This window comes from Contarinia nasturtii, unplaced genomic scaffold, assembly GCF_009176525.2.
Source record: "Contarinia nasturtii isolate CC-2019 unplaced genomic scaffold, AAFC_CNas_1.1 Cnas_scaffold_1699, whole genome shotgun sequence".
Taxonomy (NCBI): Eukaryota; Metazoa; Arthropoda; class Insecta; order Diptera; family Cecidomyiidae; genus Contarinia; species Contarinia nasturtii.
In genome coordinates this window covers 3,890,587-3,912,490 of record NW_022199032.1, presented here as the reverse complement: position 1 = coordinate 3,912,490, position 21,904 = coordinate 3,890,587, and the positions used below count along the sequence as shown (strand labels likewise).

Below are 21,904 nucleotides of genomic sequence, written 5' to 3'. Positions count from 1 at the left end.
TACACGAAGTAGCTGCACCTGCGATCATAAACTAGGTGAAAGGTGAATGTCTGGAGCAACGAGGATTAAGAGGAGCCATGAATCTATTTTTTTTATTCTTGAACTATAAAAAAAGTTCTTTGAATCAAATAAAAAAAGTTCTTCTTTATTCAACTGTGCTATCTTTATAATTCTGTGTAATAATAAATTCGTCGTTTGGCAAACGCACTTTCAATATGTCCGCTTGGTAAGTCCACGCCTTCTGCATGTCCTCTGTATTTTAGATGATGTTTAACATCGACCGTAGTCTGGAGAAGAAATTCGACTAAATCTTTTTCTGTTTGCTCAAGCATTTTGTTGTGACGTTCAAATGTACAGTTTATATGAAAATCGAACATCTTTTCACACGTTTTAGATATAACGATCATATTTGGTTGGATCGAAATCTGGCAAAACAGCCACACGAGTCGCTTGCAAGACACACAAATCTTCGCATTGATTTCTCGCCTGAAATTGTAATGAATCGTTCTTAATACCACTTGTTTGAAAGCGCTTACTCCAAGCATTGTTGAAGGAAGTGGACGAGAAAAATCATTTCGATACTTGTTCAATGGTTGCAACGATATGTTCACCTTGCCACCAAATGAGCTTTCACATCGATTTAAATATTCGCCGGTTCTGTCAGCAAGTAAATATCGTCTTTCCGGGTTGCGATTATAAGGTTAGGTGATCACATTCCAAGCGTGAATGAAATATCAAAAATATAAACCAATTAAAAGCAAAACATTTCAGATTTGGAGTATCGGTCAAAAAAACATATGTTTTATGCACACATTATTTCCGAAAAATAAAAAAAAACATTTAGTAGCTTTGAACAATTTATTTTAATCGATATTTACAGGCTATGAAATACATTTTGAATTCAAATGTTGATGCAAACGAAAAATTTATAGAATTTGTTCTCTTGTATTCATAGATAATTATCTATTTTAATTAAGATTATAATTAAAAAGATGTCAATTGATTTTTTTTTTTTTTGAATAAGTATATACCGTTGAATACAATTGTATTAAAATAAAATGAAAAAAAAGAATCAATGAACTGGTTGCCCACACTGGAGTACAAAATCATACTTCCAAACAATTTTTTCTTTTCAACAAACGCGAACTATTTTTTTCTTCAAAATTGGCTTATAACTGGTTGTCAGTTGGGAAATTTAATGGTTCCTAGTGGAAAATTGTGTTAATATGTTCATACATAATTCATTTTGTTTCAAGTGAAAAATGATTTATGATTACGATGTTGACGCTTAATTTTCGGTTATTCTTACGCCGCGAACTTGTTGAATGTCATCTAAGTCGAGATCTGAATCGTCATCGTTGTCCTTTGTTGTGTTCACTGGTTCGGTTGATTTGTTTACAATTGTGTTGGCATTTTTCGTTTTGTCGGGTATATCTAAGGTGATCCAGTGTCCCGGTTCCGCTTTTGGCATTGTGATTTCCACTTTTGTACCAAACATTTGTACTGTTGCTTTTGGTACGGATATTATCTGAACAAAACGAAACCAAAAAAATGTGATTATTTGTATGAGAGTATATCATAAAACTCTATAGAAAACTTACACCCCGTAATTCCAAATCGAGTTTGAATTCGGCATCGTTTTGCTGTGGAAACACAAGGCAAACATTCAATCGAATTGGATTGACCTTGATAAAACTCTTATCGTAATGATACATTTTCGCGTATATAGCAATGACGATATTCGATGCCGTTTGATGCCAATCGTATCTGCATTTCACTTCTTCATTTTGATCGGCCTAAATGAATGAAAACAAAATAAAATCATCATTTGTTATCGTTGTTCAAATACACGTCGACGGTGATTTATCTCAATACGAACAGTCCATTTGTGTTTGCCATAAGCGCAACCCTTTTGTTCCATAAAAGCGGCAAAATCTGTTGTACGTTTTGTGCAGCATGACCAATATTTAAGACCTTCATGAAAAATCGCCTGACCCGGATGATGAACACATTCGGTATTATCACTCGATGGTGACTCATACGTTTTACCACATCCAGCGTTTTTACAAGCTGTTCCAATCGCAATTTCACTGTAAAAATCAATGTACAATGTTTATTTTGTCTGGCTGCGAAAAACATTTGCTTTCATTCTTACTCGGAAAGATTTAATGTTGATTTTTTTGTATTGCCAATAACTAAATCGTCGATTGATTTTTTCAGAGCTGGTGCAATAATTGGTGTCAATGTCACCAATTCTGTGTCGAACGATGGTCTTTCTAATGCACTTGGTTTTACTGGTTCTGGCATCTTTACTGGTTCTGGTTCATCTTCGATCAGTTTTGGTGCTGCTTTCTCTGGCTCAATTGGTTTAATATTTGAATGTTTTGACAGTTGACAGCCTTTGATGCTTAAAAACTCCGTAAAATCGACACTTTTCTTATTACAACAAGACCAGCCTTTGTAAGCATCGTGGAAAAATGGCATACCAGGATGATGACGGCAAGCATCTTCAAAAACAAACAAGAAACCAATTGAAACCATTCAGAATAAACTCAATGTTTCGAGAACATTCTTCAATATTCGTATGACATAACCTAAATCTGTACAATATTTCATATAGTTGAACTTTTTATATTATTTTTACAACGAATAAACCTTTGTGCACGTTAACCGTCGAAATTTTTTCATTGATAATATTTATTTCATTGCAATCAACAATTTATTCTTACCATCTGGATTGTTTTCTGGATCGAAATTTTGACCGCAACCTCTATTATAGCACGAAATCATTTTGTACAACAATTTTTTTTTAATTTGAATCACAACGAAATAAAATCCCACACGATTTATGTGTTCAGTGGTTTCTTTGTTTGATAAAATGTCCAAATTTTTCGATTTGGTCGATTGTGATTTATTTTGTTTGTTCGATGTCGAATAAATTATTGCAAATCACTTGGATGGTTCTGATGTTTTTGTGCTCTGTATTTATAACTGTCATTTATAGTTGTGACGAATTTTGTATACTCTACACCATGCGATACTGTAGAGAATGCAAACGAATTCAAGTCGACAATACCGCCGATTTTTTGACACATGTCAAATTTGTTCAACCTAAAATACACTTCGTATTCGGAATTTTGTTTTCCTTTCACAAACTTAATAGCGCCGTGTTTTATTTTCGTTAATTTTTTGATTTTATTCCTTTTTCGACATCTTTCGAACCGATAACAATTTTAATCACATAACAAAAAGAAAACACAATGGAGAGAAATTATGCTGAAGATCAGGCTAACGAAATCGAAGCACTCGAATCAATTTATTGTAATGACATCGAAGGTGAGCTTTATCATTTAAATAATAATTAAATTATTTGAAGAAATATTCAAGTGAAATGTGGAACGAAATATTTGAACATTTGAATCGTATTTACTTGCAGTGGTCAGCACAAGTCCACATAATTTCAGTATAACAATATCAACGGAAGAATATGATGCCGAAACAGACAGTAATGGGCTATCGTGTCAATTGGTTTTTACCTATACAGAAAAATATCCAGATTCGGCACCATTGGTAGAAATCGAAAGTCCCATTAATTTCGAAGATGATTTCGAAGAAAAGTTATTAGAGCACATCAGTGAAACGGTCTGTTTGGTTTTTATTTTTTAAGTTTTCAAATTTGGCAGACAAGGAAATTTATCACTTATAACATTTCTTTATTATTGTTGTAGATCAACGAAAATTTGGGCATTGAAATGATATTTTCATTGGTGAGCAGTGCACAAGAATGGTTGAATGTAAAATGGGATGATTATAAAAAGATAGAAGAATCACGGGCCCAGCAAAAACAAAGAGAACTCGAAGAAGCTGAAAGGGTATGTTTCATTAACTCGAAACAAATTGATTATTGTAAACTTACACTTTTCATTTCAATTGTAGAAAAAATTCGAAGGAACACGTGTTAGCGTCGAAACGTTCCTTAAATGGCGTAACGAATTCGAGCGAGACACTGGTTTAGTGGAAAAACGTGAAAAACAAGCGACCAAAAAATTAACCGGTCGCGAATTGTTTATGCAAGATAAGACATTGAATGAATCGGATTTGAAATTCTTAGAAGCTGCTGGCGAACCAATTGAAAATGTTAAAATCGATGAATCACTTTTCCAAAATCTCGAAGATTTGGAATTTGGTTCAGACGATGATGATGACGATGACTACGTTCCCGGCGCTGATGATTCCGACTAAAGGCCATTTTTATTTGTTAATTAGTTTTTTAAGTGAACAATTATAAAATTCAATGAATAAAACTAATTGATAGTATCTTATTGTAAAAGAAATAAATTTTTTCATTATCTATTTAAATTTGTCAATTTTTTGCGCATATAAAATATTTCATTTCGAATGAACATTTATAGAGATAAACTAGATGTATAGTTGTTGAGTTGGAAAAAGCGACTTAGAATGACCAAACTTCCTCCAGCGTCGTTAAAAAGCAGTCACTGTAAAACAGTCGAATTAAAGCGCAAATATTTTCTTTGGTGTTTGATGACGATTTTGACTGATTTTCAACGATATCAATGGTTGCTTGCGCCACGGATCGAATGTCTGCAAATTTCTTCGATTTTATCGAACTCTTCAAGTCTTCCAACGCCTGTTCGTATTCCTTATTTTGACTTTTACTGAACGAAAGATAAATATATGGGGTTGGTTAGATTATAAGATTGTGGGCTTTGATATTTAAAAAAAAAACATACCTTTCCAAAAACAATGAAAAGATTATGCATGCCAAGCATTTCGCAATAATTTTGCGTCTAAAAACAAAACAGAAATCGATTAATTTTTACCATTGAAGAAAATTTTGGACTTTTTCTTTACTTATTTGATGTTGTCTCCTTTTTCAAGCCGATGGCACCCAAAATACCCTCGCTCCATCCATCCGATACATTCGATGTTGATTTTAAGTGTCTGGCCAATGTCAACAATGGCTCTTTTGCATTTGAATTGGTTTCGAGAAGTGTGAAGCCACATGTTATCAACAGACCCCAAATGATCACCAATTTTGATTCAGTATTTAATCTGCAACATCGCAAATATATTTCAATATAATTCAAAGTATTTCGTTAATTTTATAAAACTCACGATGATTTATAATTTTCCAGCATTTTTCCGATATTCTGAAGATAAGTAATCCGATCACCACTTTCGCGTAACTCCTTTAATTTATAAATCATCGAAATATAAATACACAATAGATGTTCGCCATCAAACATTTGTTGTAGATCAAATGATGGTAATGTTGGTCCTAAGCGTCTTAACACATTTGACCATGATGGTGAATGTTGATCTTTTGTCGATTCTATAAAAAAAAATCAAATGTGGATTAGATTCAATAAAAAAAAGTAAATTTGATCCAATTTATACTCACCCAAATGTCTGAAATAATTAAAAACCGTCGTTTCGATCAATAGAAATATATTGTTTGAAAATGATTTACATGTTCCAATTGCATTGAGAGTCGATGATACAAGCACATTTCCGATTTCATTGCTTGCTTGCCATATTGAGATCGCCTCAACGAAAATTCTACATTTTACAACAAAATCAAATAAATAACTTTGAAAGGATCGATCATTTTTGTGGCTTACCTCGATGTAAATTCACCCTGCAATTGAATTGATCCAACCATCTCAATCATCATATTAATACAGTCCATTTCATTCTCTGAAGAAAAAAAAAGTAAATAAAAAATTATTTGAATCGATGGAATGTTATGTTTTTTTTACCTTTGCTCGTCACACCATTGATCAGAGATAGCAAATTGGAAATGGCTGAATGGAAGGATTTTGATCCTTCTTGAGTCGTAAGAAGTTGTTGATATTTTGAACCACATAATCGTAACAATCGAACAATGGTCTTAACGTACAAAATACGTTTTGCTTGCAATTGTACCGATGATTGGGAATGTTCTGTTTCATGATTTATGATTGATGATGTTGTTTGTAGCAAACTAGAAAAAATGAAAATCGAACGAAATGGTTAATCACCAAAAAAAAAAAATATTTCGTCCAAATAATGGATAATGGTTACCTCAAGATGCTATTGTCAACGGCTGAATGTTCGGAATTCAAGCACAAAATAGATGATGGTTCCGTTGACATTACATACCAATCAAATGTGCCCTCAATACCTTGATAATCGAGCATATACCACGGGAACGCAAGGGCTTCTTGTAATAACGTTAATAATTGTGCATTCTCTCGAACGCCCGGTTCATACGATAATTTAACAAACATCAATAGTAATGTGGATAAAATGCGATTTCTCGTCGCATAATCCCATTGATGGATGTTATTGTACAGCCATGGTGTCCAATTTACGCGAAGGAAAATATGACCCAAAAATGAATGACAATCGGGTAGATACTGATAGAAGTGAATATGTTTGAATATTAGATATAAAAAAAATTGAGGTTGAAACTTGAATCGATCGCTTTCTCCATTCGACTTACCTGTTGAAGCAATCGATGAAATCCGCTAATATTCAACGGTGTTGGTTTCAAGCGATTCCACGGCAGAAGCACTAACGTTGTATTTGTCGGAAGTAAAACATGACGTGGTACGGCCACATTACCGAAATTCGTCTCATACCAATAGAAAATATTGGTGAGAATTAAATCACAAGCAGGAAATGTGTCAAGCATAAATTGTATACAATTGATGAACGATTGTAATAAAATTTGTGAATAATGCGAATATAATTCGCTCCATGGCAATAAAATTGGCGTATTGAATTGTCGAATCCAATTGGCTGGGAGATTTGGTAAATTTTGCGGATAGTATGGAAATAACCATGGCGAAAACATTTCACACACATTCGGCCAAATCCAATCGATTACTGTATAAAGAAAAACAAAAAATGTCGTTAGAAACATTTAAATCGAAAATTAAATGCAAAAACAACATTTGTAGCTTACAAGTATCGGAGAGAGCTCCCGGATTTGCATGAACGGCGGACACAATTAACGCATGACCAAATGTTTCAAACATTGCCGATAACCATTTGCAATATTCCTTATGAATCGGATACAATCCATTCAAACCGTGTTGTAAACGCTCATTTTGAAAATGACGCGCGAACAATGCAATTGTTTCATATAGATCACGGTACGAAAATAGTTTTTGACTCGTTGCAAAGTATAAAATGTCTTCTTTCATTTTGCTAATATCGGCATTGGCATCGATTTCCGGGCAATTGGCCAATTTGTAGATTGTATTCAGAAGCTCCAGCAGAATAGATGGCATGAGTTTGTTCTCTGAACAACCTTTTAACACCATGAGTAATACTTCACCATAATGTTCCGGAAAATCATACATGAATATATGGATTAGATGACGTCGTAGCAACTGAAAAATTGAAACTCTTTAGACAGATTGGTCAACATAAAATTTTGCGAACCAACTTACTCCTTGAATGACGGCCGATTCATTTTTATTCCAACATTCCAAACCTTGTAAAATCAATTGTACCAATTGATTGATGTCGGCTAATTTTGGTTTATGCATTGCCAACCAACTATTTACATCGAACTGTAGAAAATGAAATGTACAAAAATTGTCTATTGATTTAATAACTTCAATTGGTGGGCAAATCAATGGCACACTTACCTTAGATAATAACACGAACAAAATTTTTGGATCACAGTGTTTCAAATGAGAGTCAATAATGAATTTGTAAAGTTGTAAAAAGACTTCTGGTATTGTGACCGATGGCACAAATAAATCCGAAATCGGTTTTATTAAATCCGGCCGCTTCATTGCTGTTTTCAATAAATTCATTCCCTCTGTGTTTTGATTCTCTTGCAGGAAGATCTGCAAAAAATGAAAACAATTTAGCATACTAGCGCTTCAAATGTTTAAGAATTCAATGGATACGTACGCCAATTTGTGATAAAATGACCGTGCAGAGATCTTGTGCGGGATGAAATGAATTGATATTTTCATTGATTGCATTGATCATGTAATAGAAAAATGTGTTTGCAATTGTTGTGATTTCCTTGAGTTGAGTTTCATCGTTAATATGCTTGAAATATCGATAGCTTTCGAGCAAGCGTTTGATTGAAAATTGAATTTGCACGATTGGAAGAATTTGATGTAATGATGGTGCGGAAATCAATTTATTTATGAGCTGTTCGTGACGGTCACGATTAGTTTGGATCTTACTGCTGACCACGTCGTTGATTTCATGGTAAGGGATCTGTGTGATTCAAATAAGATAAAGGATAAGGATGAATAAATCATCGTTTGAATCATTTTCTTTTCCTATCAAAAACTTACATTGATATTGACAAACACACTGCCTTTGCACGCTTTACTCGATAGCATTGAACCGCAACGAATTTCTCTGCGATCTTGTCGGCTTTTATTCTCATGCAAAATGCGTAGCATTTCTTTATATGTGCTATCCAGTGAGCTCAATTCTTGTACATCCATATGGAATATTCGTGACAGTTCATCGAGTTTTTTGAAATCATTTTGCATCGTTCGCAAAACATTACGTTTGAGTTCGGGCATGGTCATTTTCTTAACCAGCAACGGTTCAATAGGTACAATAGGTGGTGCAATTGGTGCATCATATGAGTCCAATAAACGAACTATATTATCAGCTGGATCGATATTTTTTGTCGCCTTTGATGTGCATGTTGTTTGCTTACTTGCAGCAACATATCGCAAACATCTACGTAACCATGAATTGGCTCCATCTCGTTGAATTTGCCGAATTGCTGACAGTTGAATGTATTCCGTCCAGTGTGCCTGCAATGAAAATGTTTGTTATTTTCCTCTCAACATAATTCAGTCCAATAAATCCGTACGGTATTATTTCCAAAAATCAATGCAAGCCGATTTAGATCGTAAGCCGGCGGAAATGATTCCAATCGAAGATGAAGTATTTTATTTAAGCGCGTCTCCTCCAACCAAAGTTCGAAACTATTGTAAAGTCTGCAAAACAAAACATACACAACCATAAGCAAAACAATGTCAATGTTGCTTTCATTTAATTCACATACCTCGATCGGGCACTAAACAATTCGGATAAAGTCTGATCATCGGATTTGATTGAACGCTCTTTTTCAAATTTCGCACAATCGATGAAGATTTTTTTCAATTTTTTCATCAACGAAATGTTGGCATCATAAAATTTATCGGCCACACCAAAAACGTCGGTGAAACGCTCTTCGTCCGACGTAAATCGAATGCGAGTCAAATACAGATGGAAGAATTTTTGACAAAATATTGGCAACAGCTCCTCGTGTTGCGGTACAGTTAGAATTAAATTCGCCAATTTATAGAGGACCATCGAATTTCCTGGAAACGATGCACATCCAACTGATTTTGATGCATTCTATGACACACACACAAAAAAATGAAATGTTTGCATAATATTAAAATCGTCAATTTCAAGAGATAAGAATAACTCACCTTAATAATATTGTCCATCGAACATTTTCCAGATGCTCCGTGTAATTGACGAATTATCTCTGGCCATAATTTGGTCTCCAATTCGAACATTTCATGTTCAATTTCCAAAACTAAAAGAGCCAACCATGGCGTTGTTGCTGAATGTATCGAAAAGAAACCGGTTGGCTGTGAACCGCCCAGAAATGGTATAAACGTTGATGATGCACTCGATTTTTGTTCGTTATGAATCTAAAACATTAATTATACGCCATTTCTTTCATTTCAATCAAAGTTCCAATTATTTAAAATTAAATTACCTTGCAGAAAATTTTGAATAGATTCTTCGCTGTAATCCAAGCGTCTGTGAATTGATATGCGATGCGAAGAATGATATCAACAATGTATAAAGCGTTTGGATCTTTATACCATTGTGGATTTACGGTTAAGCAATTGAGCCATAAAGTGACAAGCAACACCGGTGTTTGCAAATCAAACTGATAATAGTCGATAATTTGTGCTTGAATCATATTTGAAAATAGTTCAACCACCGGACCCGGATAATCACAACTTATGAAATCCTTGGCCATGCGAATATAAGTACGATCGGCTTGTAGAATTGAAGTGAGTATCGATTGAAAATTGCCACATTTGCATAGGCTTTCGGGGCAATCTAAGAAAAATGGTGTCACAAGTTGTAAGCATCGAATCACAGTCGAATATCGATAATCGTTGAGTAAATTGTTCATTTGAGCAAAACCCTTATGACATATTTGTGGTACCGAATGACCCCACAGTGTTGTTAAGATGGAAATATAAACGGCAATCGGACGATTTTCCATAACGCCTTGTGCAATCGATGGAAGTCGTTCAAGTTCATTTACAAATCGTAATGCGTCCGTTGGATTTCGAATAGCACGCCGAATAAATTCGGCATTTTGATCGAATGAATGCAATCTTAGCACTGATATCATATTCCAACACCACATGATGAACTGTTGATTTGGCGTTTGACCTTTTACCAAATTTGACATTTGACGAACACTCTCCGATATTCCAGACGATCCAATCGTTTCAGGCACATGTTTTGATGATACGTCCACAATTAACGATGCCATTCGTACATGAATTTCATATGGTAAAAATAGTTCGCCGGTTGTTTTATCAAAATTCCAATTCAAACGACTAAATATCGTACGGGCCATTGCATTTTCACGCGTTTCAAAACCGAAATTTAATAACCAATTTGCCGACATTTCAAACACCTCCATCGGTGGACGCCATTCATCCAACGGCAACGATTTAAATAAATACGGTCCGTATTTATCGATCAGCTTAAAATTCTCCTTCAGTAAAATGAGTAAGTCCGAAATCAATTGGGTGTGCTTTGATGTGATATTAACGAGGAGATCACGAACTATCTTATAACAATTGTCTCTTGTGAGCACATTTATGAATCCAACTTTAAATAAATCGGTCGTTACACATCGTATGAATTCGATGTCGTTTATTTCTCTTGCCAACGCCATCGATGCGAATGTTTGCAACAAATAGTACATATCTTCGGCTGGAACATCGATGACAATGTCATTGAACAGCTCCAAAAAGGCACTTTGTGACGTTTTTACTTGAAAATCTGTTGAATTTATAACGAAATTAAGTCAAATGATCATTTCAAAATTTTTGATTTTAGCATCGTGTGCTGTTTCGTACCGTCTGTAACATTTTCAATTAAATCCTTTGAAAAACCAGAGGTTAACATGTAGTATAGTTTCCAAGTGGTGGTTATGTGAAGCTCAGAAAATGGTAAAGTGGCCAAGTATTGCCATGCACCCAAAAATCGTGATAAATAAATGTAATTACTTGATCGTGACACGAATGTATCGAATTCAACCTGAATCCGTGCGCACAACTGGTCATCTTTCACTACATCACTCGATCTGAATGTTGAACAAAGAGAGCAAACCAAATTATGATCTGGCCAAACGAAAATACAACATACGATTGACTAACCTGAACAACGAATGCATATCCGATACATATTGAACCGAGTGTCGCACCAAACGGCTTAAAAGTTTGGCAAATTGTCTATATCTAAATTGAGTGGGAATTGTTTGTTTAAAAAAAAAACACGTTTTTTGCTTCGATTTTCATTAACTTACTTTTCATTTGCATATGTTTTCAGTCCTTCGCCCAAGAGTTCGACTAAGTTCGTTGAGAATGCAATAAATTTCAGCAAATGATATCCGGTTATCATGTTTTTGTTAATTTTCTTAAAATCACCATTCAATGTTGTGAAGGTCATCGATCTGTTTTGAAGTGTAAACAGTAATTGGGGTGTTTATTTAATTCAAAATTGTCGAATCAAGCGTAAATTTACCGGAATAAATTCTCAAATGGTACTTGATTGAGCAGTGCGATCAAATCATTTTCTTTGAGTTTGGCGCATTCACCGGCTGGCGTGTTGTCTTCCTCACCATCTGAATCAATGATAATCCATAAGTCTTCTGCAGTGGCATCGATTGGACCATTTTCGGTATATAAATTGGCCAAAAATTGGGTACGTTGTTTGGTTGGCATAAGAATCACTTTGAGAAAAGTCACACAATGATTGATTTCATCGCTGGCGAATGGTGTAATTTCGTTGATTTTTGCATTGGGTATTTGAATGAGAGCCGTCGCCCAAGATGAGATACCCGGCGGACATCTTAGCACATGATAAATGAGAAACAAATGATCTTGCCACGTAGCCACGCGCACATAATATGCAGCCAATTTCTCAAGCCATTTCTTAATGTCACTGCTAAATTCTTTGTCAGGCACTTGACGACGCAAAAAACCAAATAACACCGATATTGTGACACGAACCTCTCTCATCGCATCCAATATGTCAGCGTTAAGTTTTTTGTTGAGTGCAATTGGTGTTGATGTTCGAATCGATGCAAATGCCGGATGCCCAAGTAATTCACGAATACATTGCTCGATCTGAAAGAAAAAGAAAAATTGATAAGAACAGAGTTTGAAATTCAAATCACGGTAAAACTTCTTTTATTATTGGCATCAGTTAAGTGCCTGAATTTTCGAATGCCCGAACATTTCCCATGCTCAAAAAAATTCAGGGACGCCTCTTGAAAATGTGTTCGAAAGCTTCGAGGAAAGAGTTCGTCCGAGAAAAAATATGGTTGAGAAATGTTCTGGCATTCGAATTTTCAGTAAGCCACTGACATCAGCACTTAGCTATACAGAATATATTGATATTACAGTTCAATGAACCATACGGTTCATACCTGAGTTCGATACGATTCACATGCGTATAAATTTGTCATAAAACTGTAGCACACCAATTGCAGCGTATTATTCAAATTTGATGACAGCTTTTGGAATGTTTGCTCATTTAACACGGCATATCTGTCAAAGATTATTAAAAATGTATCAATTTGATGGGTAAATTAATTCGTTTTTTTCTCTCTCTTTCTTACTCGTATAGTTCATTTTTTCGAATTCGTTCGCCATCAGCACATACACCTTCATACGATGTGATACGATTCTCAATGATCCACACTTTTTGTGAATTCTCTTGAAAACATTTAATGTAACTGTGCAAATCCAATGTATTCACTTTCAAATTATAACGACTGTGTGAATATTTTTTGATTAATTCGAATAGCGGATGATCTTTGTGGGTATTATTTAGTTCTGTATTGATAAAATCGGCTTCAAACGTTTCAGCCACCATCGATTCGGGATTATTGTACAGTTCTTTCAGCTGTACATTTGTGAATGGCTGTAAATTAATTCGTTCCTTTGTTGCGTTCACGAAATTCATGACCAAGCCTAGAGACTGTGCGCCTTGTAAGTTCGGATAGATCAACGCATGTAATGGCTTATCCATTTGTGATTCATCCAAATCTTCGATTTCCGGTGCTGACGGAGCAGATGGAGCAACTTGTTCCGGTTCAGCGGAGGTGAACTCATTTTCTCTTACTTCGGTTTGACACATTCCGGCCATTGCCTCGTCAACGATCACATTTTCATTATCCACTGATTTCGTCTCATCGAGCTCAATGGTATCTTGGTTGTCTACTGAAATGAACAAAACAGGAAAAATTCTATTAAATTAACACATTTTACTATCAACTTAAAATTTCAACATTGGCTTATCGGACTGTTGACAACATTACATTATTACACAAGCTGCCCTTTGAGCGCAACTATTTGATACGATTCTTTGTTCAGAAATTATTAAGATAAATCATTTATGTCGACACATTTTTGTTTTTCATTTGCCATTGAACTTTTGGCCGACTTAAAAAATGTGCCTATTTTGGGCCTTTGTTACAAATGCGCTGCACATCAGGTATATGTATATCAAATTGATTGATCAATACATTTTTTAAATATGAATTCGAGTGTAATTAGTCAAATTAATTATTTGACGTAATCACAATTTCAATAAGTCAATGATTTGTGTTCTTTTTTTTCAAATTTCCGATAACCCAATGACATGGGCCGTAAATTGATTCAATCAATTTTTAATTTTAGCTTACCGGATTCAGTAAGTTGGTCAGTCACCGATGCGATTTCGGTTTCATCTGTCGGTTTGTCTTTAGTTTCATCTAGATCATTCGATTCTTCGTTTGGACTGTGCACACTTTCACTGGCCACTGGCAATGCTGCTAATAGTTTGCAAATGGCTTCATCATCTGGTTGTGAAATAATTTCGATTTCATCGCTAGTCGATGTGCTGGGAAATTCAATGTCAGCATTTGACCATTGTACATTTTCGTTGGATTCTTCAGCAATGCTGCTTGGACGCACCTTCTTCTTTTTCTGAAAACAAAGATTTTCATGATCACACAAAGCCATAAAACAAAAACAAACAATGACATTTTATACGATTCGAACCAGCCACACATGGAGTTCTTTGCAATAATTCTTATTATTAAATGGTTAAATTACCTTTAGTTTTGGCTTTTCTAATGTGGCCATTGTTTATACGTAGTTATTTAAAATTCAGCACCGTTTTGCATACTAAACTATTTTCACAATAATTATGCAGTTGAATTTTGTCATATTGACAATAATTATAATTGAAACGCAACAATTTCTCTCACTCAGTAAATCATCAAAACATCTGTATCCCCTTTGGTTTCGACTATACTATATTTTAAATTGTCTATAAAATTGACGTGATTTTCTGTATGATTTCCGATTTTGTTATCAAACACAACGTCTAGAGATGTTACAAATAATAATAAAAAAATGAACACAGTTTAATACAATGCACGCAGTTATTGTTGAGTGTAGAATTTATTTTTCGATTCGAACAAAAACAAAACATACAAATATTGAGTATATGTGCTTGAATACATGCTAACAATTCAATACAATATACACACAGCTGACTTTGACAAGTCATTTTGCTTAACATGCTCGCACACACACACACACATGTCGAGTTCGTTCATTGTTCCATTGTGCCGACTGTGTTGATAATATGTGTAGATTGGAGAAAATGTTATTGTAGAGATTAGATGACGTATTACTGTCGTACTTAAACAACAATCGTGTTATTATTTTTTTTTTTTTGACAGAAAATAAAAACAAGTGATTACACATTCATATTGTTTGGCTATCTTGTTTTTGTTTAATTTGCCATTGATACGCAGTATTCTTGTTGATTTATAACACGATAGCATATTATGACGATACATAATTTATATATTTTCGATAAATTTGGCACATTACTATATTATGCTGAATGGAATCGGATTAAACAGTCGGGCATAACGCGAGAAGAGGAGGCGAAACTCATGTACGGAATGTTATTTTCCATAAAATCATTCGTGAATAGAATCTCACCGACGGATCCAAAAGAAGGTTTCCTGTTTTATAAAACAAACAAATATGCATTGCATTATTTGGAAACGGCATCTGGCCTAAGGTTCGTTTTTAAAATCGACAATTTATTTTTTACATTTGTCGTTGGCATTTCTGTTTTGTTTTCATCGCAAATTACTAAATGGTTGTTCTTTTCGGTTTTCTTTTTAATTCAAAATTAGATTTGTACTGAATACAGACACAAGTGCGGTTTCGGTCAAAGAGTTCCTACAACAATACTATGCAAAAGTTTGGGTGGAGTATGTTGTAAAGAATCCACTTTGGGTACCCGGAACACCCGTCACATCCGATTTATTCAAACAAAAATCCGATCAGTACATACGGCAGTCATCGTTGTTTGCATCGAAAAGCGCATAAAATACACACAACTCAGATTCAATTCCATGCTATTATTTATTGTGGTTTTTTTTTGTATTTAAGTTTCAATAAATCGATAACAATTCACATACAAATTGTTTATAATATATTTTTGGTTACTACCATTTCGAGTAAAATCAAATTGAATCCCATTCTCCTGTGTATAAATTATACATAGTTGGCGTTTTGAAGCCATTTGCGAATTTCTTGTTTTTCTATTTCGCGTGCATTAATCACCGATGGTGGATCACTTGGATTGGACCCCCTGAGATCCAAATGATGGGCACTATCTGGTATAATAATGATTTTTACTTGATTATTTGGTGTTCGCAACACTCCACCGCCGCTCCAAGGGTCCATCAATCCATTGCTAAACACAATATTCGATGCATATCTGGAGAAAAAAAAAACATTGATTAATACAAATCGATAATCAGCAGTTGACTAAATCGTTTTTACTTCAAATTTGAAGCGCCATAAATTGTAGTTGCCATATTCTTATTCGGTCGCACATTGAATTTTTTATAACAATCGTCTGAGTATTTTTTGAAATCCCATTCATTTGGCGGAAACATGTTTCTCTTATCATCTTTGTCACACATTGGCATCACCATTTCCGTGCATGACTATAATTCGAATGAAATGAAAACAACAACAGATTACATATCACATCATTGAATGAAATGATTATCAACCGAACTCACTTGAAATCCCCAAGCTTGTATGCCCATCGACTCATCATATGCCGATTTGATGTTCAGGCACTTGATTTGCCCAGTGTAATTCGTATAAATTTGTAATGCACTGTTAAGAGCCTATAAAATTGATAAACGCCGTTTAATTTCATTAACCATTCATTTTAAACCTCAAAATGAACTTACATCAAGTATTTGATCATCGTTGTAAGAGGCATTGATGCGAGCACAAAATTCAGTTACCGGATTCGGAGGCAATGGTGCCAAAAAGTTGGTGCTGTATGGATAATTAACCATAGCTAAATTCGCATACACATCGTTAAGGAAACCTGAAAATTAAAAAACCCTCGGTTTAGTGTGTGCATGAGATATGTCTTGCATTCTATAAATACCGCTAAATTCTTGAATATTCGTGATATTATCGCAGAGTTTAAACTTGGCTTTGAGTGTATTGAGTCCTTCGGGTGTGGTCGATAGTTTTCTGTAAAATTAGGTACAAAAAATGATTATATATTTATTGATTATTGTTGGTTCATATTTTTTGAAATGCCAAATGGATCTTACTTGATTATAGCCCATGATTGTTTAATATTTTGTGAACAATTGCCTTGGCCGACGGTGAATATATTTGAAAGAATTAAATTGAATCGACTGCAATCGGTGACAAATTGTAAAATTGGAGCCGATGCAGCTATTGCGCCTGTTACAAGATGTGGATATTTCATACGAAACCAAGCCGCAAGCATACCACCATATGAACCACCGAACGCAATCACCGGTCGTTGTTTTGGATTTAGACTTTCTGCCAACAAAGCAGCATAATCGGCTAATGCTTGTTCAGAGGTCAGATATCCCGAATATTCTGGCGACTCAAACGATTTATTTCCAAATGGCAATGATTTTCCATAGTAACGATGCTCGGCAAATACTAGTGATGCACCAAACTCTTGAGCGATTTCCCACATAAAGCCAGTGTTTTTGGTAAATAGTTCAATATCACCCTCATTTCCAGTGTAGAAAAAAATCGGACTATTTCGATCTCCTTTTGAAAAGGAATCATTGGTCAAGACTCTAGAGAGAACGAGATAAGAACGCCCACAGTTCATATCAACTTTGATTTCTTTGTTTGTAGATATAAAATCAACAGTCAAATGTTCAAATGAAATTCAATACAAAGCAAAAATCAAATCAAAATACTCAATCTTACCGAATCTGAAATGTTTTATTGCTCGCAAAACTAAAATGATCAATTGGAACTTCGAAATAGGTAGTATTGTATCGATATTCACCGGCATTCACTGCCACTATTACTCCCATTAACAAAAATATCCATTTAAAATGGACGAACTGCATTTTAAAGAAGAAGAAAAAAACTGCGTACGTTTTCAACGGTACGGTTCTCTCTGGAGAATAATGAGAACTAATCAAAATCTGAATAAAATTCAGTAAGTTAATTTAATTATGGTTTGATTGATAACAATTATCGCTTGAAATTGTATGACACTAGCTTATTCGTAAAAACAAACGAACTTCTGTGTGAATTGCCTTTGTTATGCCATTCGGGTACTTTGCATTGAAAACATGTACTCAATAGAAAAAGTACGGTCCATTCACGGTATACTCGAATACTTTGGAGACATTCATTGTGTGTTTGCAGTTGACATATATGTTATTCGAATTTGAATTTTGACAAATGCCATTCAGTAAAGTAAACAACACGTGTGATAGGCAAAATGTTTTATATTATTGGTTTGGGACTAGGCGATCCAAAGGATGTCACCGTCAAAGGATTAGAAATTATCAAATCATGTGAACGCGTCTATTTGGAATCGTACACATCAATTTTAACATGTGGTCAAGCTGCGTTGGTGAGTGTTTGTAAATATTGACATTATATCTTAGACAGTCGGCCGACTAATGATATTCAACAAACCCAATGCAGGAGGAATTTTATGGACGACCATTGATAATCGCTGACCGTGAACTGGTTGAACAGGGTGCCGATGAGATTTTGAAAGATGCTGCAAATGTCGATGTCGCATTGTTAGTCGTTGGTGATCCATTCGGTGCTACAACTCATACGGACTTCATCATTCGAGCCAAAGAGCAAAACATTAAGTTCCAAGTCGTACATAATGCTTCCATTATGAATGCAGTCGGATGTTGTGGTCTTCAATTGTACAGTTTTGGCGAAACAATTTCCATTCCATATTGGAGCGACACCTGGCAACCGGACAGCTTTTACGATAAGATCAAAGTGAATGTGGCCAATAATTTTCACACATTGTGCCTATTAGGTAGGTTGAAATTGAATGGAACTCTGGTTTTCTGGCTTGTTCGGTTTTAAGAAGAATAAAAAACGAATTTTGTCATACAGATATTCGCGTAAAAGAACCCACATTGGAGTCATTGACAAGAAAAAAACGAGAATATCAACCTCCACGTTTTATGAGCGTGAGCGAAGCTGCACACCAGCTACTGGAAATCTTGAAGAAACGACGTGCCGAAGGGATTTCCGAATCCGAATTGGCGTTCACAGAAGATTCACTGTTCGTTGGATTGGCACGCGTTGGTCATGACACACAAGCAATCAAAGCATGTTCACTCAAAGAAATGGCTGAAACTGACTTAGGTCAACCGTTACATTCACTCATATTGCCAGCAAAACAATTACATCCACTTGAAGTTGAATATTTACAACAATTTTCGCAAGCCGAAGTTTTGTAAAAAAAAATTTAAACAAACATCTGTCAAAAATGTTGGCTGTTATGCACGAGAATAAAGTGCTGCTAATTTGTATAAAATAAAAACAAAATACGGTTTTTTTCTTTTTCCAATATGCCGCGTGTTGCAGTTTTTAGCATTTTTTTTTAGCTAAAAGTTTAAATTATAGACTGAATTTATTTGTTTGTAGCATACCTATGATCCATTTATTTATTTATTCACCGTCTGATAACAGACTGAAAGCAGCTGATATTGACTGTGTCCATTGTATATTTCCAAATCATTACACAATTTTTCTTTACCAGTCAATTTACCGATTATTAAACAGTGTGTCCATAATATATAGAGATAGCACTGAATAGTGTCGATATCGATGCTATATCAACACACTATGTATGGAAGATATTTCCGCAAGACACCGTAACGCACGATCGGAGTGAGTACTCCAGCTTTGACCTAATCAGTGCACAATATAATATTTTAGCAGATTCGATAGTGAACTTTTTTAGTGTGCGTTTTAAAAAGCGTGTGCACTTGCTGTAATTGTATAATCGCCTCGATATCCTTTTTCTCTGTCAATCAATTTGTATGTTCATTCAATTTTTTTTCATTTACTGCTATCGTGACAATTTACTTTTCTGACCATATGAAAATGAATAAGACGATGATGATGATGATAATAATACTTGTAATATAAATAAAATGCTGATTGATGATTGATTCCAAAACATTTGATTATTGTACAAACAAAATATTTGAAAACGAATAAACAAATTAATAAACATATTTAAAACGAATAAACACAGATACGAATACGTAGAGAATATTCCATTCAAATGCACGTCCGTTTGCATAAATATTCTGTTTTGAACATATTTCCGTTAGTTTCGCAACCGCCGTATATAAATGTATCACATTTTTCGATATCCATATTGTAATACCAACGTCTAAGTTCCAAAGCACAAGGTCCTCTGGCAAAATTCAGCAAAAATATATATATTCAAACAAAGATTCAAAATATGAGACAATTATGCAAGAATAACCTGAATGGCGATTGTCGACACATTTCTGGTGATTGTGACGCACTTAACTGAATAACACCAAAAAGAACTGAAATAATTAAAAACCCAAATCTCATGACGATATCGTATTTTGAATTATACTTGGCATGCATGCCAAAAGAATTGATCACTTTTAAGCGATTGGCCATATCAGTTGGTCCAAGCTGTTTTATATTGAGCCAAAATTCTGCATCGACTGGAATGAATTCGATTAAAATAGAGAAAAAAAAACACTCAATTTATTGATTGAGCGATAAAATTTCCAATTAAAACTTATTCGATATCAGAAAATTGCGAAATACGCTTATACTTTATTTATAATCAATTTACATCGTATCAAATAAAATAATTTCAAATTTAAATCGTGCCAAATGCAAGTTTTCACAAATTATACCCGTATGCATTGTTTTTTACATTCGTTTATCGTTTTGAAATTATTTCCATTGCCCTGGCATCCGCCGTACAGGAATGTTTCACATGATCTCAATTCACTATTGTAATAAAAACGTTCCATTGATGCTCTGCAAAGTCCTTTATTTAATGGTAGTTTGCATACATCATCTGAATTTGTTCCATCAGCTAAACGACAACGACGATGATGATGACGATTAAGACAACAAAAGTATTTTATTGCGATATTCATTCAGTAATAGTTTGTAAAAAAAAGTAAGGCTTACCCATTCCGAAAGGATGGCATGCGATCAATTCAAGAAGAGCACAGATGAAATAGAACATTAAAAACTTCTTCATTTCAAGGCTTATTTAATGTTTTTCTTTCGATTCAATCAAAAAATTAATTGGTCTCGATACTGTTGAACTTGTAAATATATACTCGCTGTTCTTTGTATTTTCGGTAAGCTGTCTATTGCTTGAATGTATGATGTTGTTTTTAATTCTCTTTCATTTGGAGTTTATAAAGTGAAATCAGAAAAACCCCACCCACAAAGTCAAATAGAGAGCACCAAAGTTGCCAAACATTTGAGAAAAAAGAAATGTGAATGTCGAAATGATTGAAAAGAGACAAAACAACAATAATATTCGATGTTCTTTATGATAAAAAAAACTGGTTTTTCTGTCTGGAGCGAATAAAACACATTTGAACAGAAGAAAAAAACAAACCTTTGCATCAAATCTAGCTGCTGATTGACCATTGTTATTCAATTGGTGGTATATGTTCTACTTACTATATCGAAATTGTATCATTCGTACCCGCACTTCCAATGAAATGATACCATGCATGACAACTTAATTTTTTTTTGTAGAGAGCAATGAACAATTCAACAGATCTATTGCAAGCATCAACAAGCAGCCATCAAGTATTTTATTTTAAATTTTGTTTAATTCTGTTCTCTGTCTCTTTTTTTCTGCATTTGTTTTTTTCAATTTTAAAATTCCATTTTATTCATTCAATTATTTATGTGGTTTTTTTTAATTAGAAATTTCACAACAACATCGCTACGGATGTACGATTTCACCATTTATTTTATTGTTATTTTTGTGTGTTTTGATAAAATAGTCATTTATAATTGGGTTGAATAAGTCATTGCTTGAATAATAAAGGTTTTTTTTTTCGTCTTCTGTCCGTCTCTTTTCGCTTTGCTAAATCTAAATGTTTATTCTTGTTTTTATAATACTTGTTCATTTTGGAAATTGTGTTCTGTGATCAATTACATTTAGAATGAAATGAATTTTACCTATATAAAAAGTTCTAGACTTA

General features: G+C 34.4%; 6 protein-coding genes and 1 long non-coding RNA gene across 7 annotated transcripts; 3 read left to right on the top strand and 4 right to left on the bottom strand.

Annotated features, from left to right (window-relative positions):
• Positions 1–844: 844 nt before the first annotated feature.
• LOC116346798 (cysteine and histidine-rich domain-containing protein) lies at positions 845–3,010 on the bottom strand. Its single transcript, XM_031777012.1, has 5 exons — positions 2,730–3,010; positions 2,156–2,507; positions 1,880–2,090; positions 1,602–1,796; positions 845–1,528 (listed from the first exon to the last, which is right to left on the bottom strand). Exons 1-5 carry the CDS (start codon positions 2,788–2,790, stop codon positions 1,289–1,291), a joined length of 1,059 nt encoding a protein of 352 aa, XP_031632872.1. The 5' UTR covers positions 2,791–3,010; the 3' UTR covers positions 845–1,288.
• An 88-nt stretch (positions 3,011–3,098) lies between these two features.
• Positions 3,099–4,334, top strand: LOC116346799 (RWD domain-containing protein 1). The gene is made up of 4 exons (XM_031777013.1): positions 3,099–3,336; positions 3,437–3,642; positions 3,729–3,872; positions 3,937–4,334. The coding sequence occupies exons 1-4, from the start codon at positions 3,261–3,263 to the stop codon at positions 4,240–4,242; spliced, it is 732 nt and encodes a 243-aa protein (XP_031632873.1). The 5' UTR covers positions 3,099–3,260; the 3' UTR covers positions 4,243–4,334.
• Positions 4,316–14,747, bottom strand: LOC116346797 (ectopic P granules protein 5 homolog). The gene is made up of 26 exons (XM_031777011.1): positions 14,409–14,747; positions 13,997–14,279; positions 12,929–13,532; positions 12,737–12,857; positions 11,830–12,434; positions 11,612–11,758; positions 11,463–11,543; positions 11,163–11,389; positions 9,770–11,085; positions 9,474–9,701; positions 9,062–9,396; positions 8,867–8,993; positions 8,331–8,807; positions 7,933–8,250; positions 7,662–7,865; positions 7,461–7,583; positions 6,971–7,400; positions 6,506–6,891; positions 6,085–6,419; positions 5,781–6,004; positions 5,643–5,718; positions 5,423–5,580; positions 5,137–5,353; positions 4,873–5,073; positions 4,752–4,808; positions 4,316–4,676 (listed from the first exon to the last, which is right to left on the bottom strand). Exons 1-26 carry the CDS (start codon positions 14,436–14,438, stop codon positions 4,454–4,456), a joined length of 7,533 nt encoding a protein of 2,510 aa, XP_031632871.1. The 5' UTR covers positions 14,439–14,747; the 3' UTR covers positions 4,316–4,453.
• Positions 14,748–15,024: 277 nt separating this feature from the next.
• Positions 15,025–15,794, top strand: LOC116347068 (trafficking protein particle complex subunit 1). The gene is made up of 2 exons (XM_031777474.1): positions 15,025–15,393; positions 15,512–15,794. Exons 1-2 carry the CDS (start codon positions 15,152–15,154, stop codon positions 15,705–15,707), a joined length of 438 nt encoding a protein of 145 aa, XP_031633334.1. The 5' UTR covers positions 15,025–15,151; the 3' UTR covers positions 15,708–15,794.
• On the bottom strand, positions 15,720–17,925 carry LOC116347067 (lysosomal Pro-X carboxypeptidase). Its single transcript, XM_031777473.1, has 7 exons — positions 17,610–17,925; positions 16,967–17,473; positions 16,795–16,883; positions 16,589–16,731; positions 16,412–16,522; positions 16,167–16,333; positions 15,720–16,101 (listed from the first exon to the last, which is right to left on the bottom strand). Exons 1-7 carry the CDS (start codon positions 17,753–17,755, stop codon positions 15,876–15,878), a joined length of 1,389 nt encoding a protein of 462 aa, XP_031633333.1. The 5' UTR covers positions 17,756–17,925; the 3' UTR covers positions 15,720–15,875.
• A 166-nt stretch (positions 17,926–18,091) lies between these two features.
• On the top strand, positions 18,092–19,217 carry LOC116346963 (diphthine methyl ester synthase). The gene is made up of 3 exons (XM_031777298.1): positions 18,092–18,270; positions 18,345–18,699; positions 18,780–19,217. Exons 1-3 carry the CDS (start codon positions 18,136–18,138, stop codon positions 19,127–19,129), a joined length of 840 nt encoding a protein of 279 aa, XP_031633158.1. The 5' UTR covers positions 18,092–18,135; the 3' UTR covers positions 19,130–19,217.
• Positions 19,218–19,839: 622 nt separating this feature from the next.
• Positions 19,840–20,351, bottom strand: LOC116347085. The gene is made up of 2 exons (XR_004201649.1): positions 20,170–20,351; positions 19,840–20,097 (listed from the first exon to the last, which is right to left on the bottom strand). It is a non-coding gene; the product is annotated as an uncharacterized LOC116347085 (long non-coding RNA).
• Between the last annotated feature and the right edge of the window lie 1,553 nt (positions 20,352–21,904).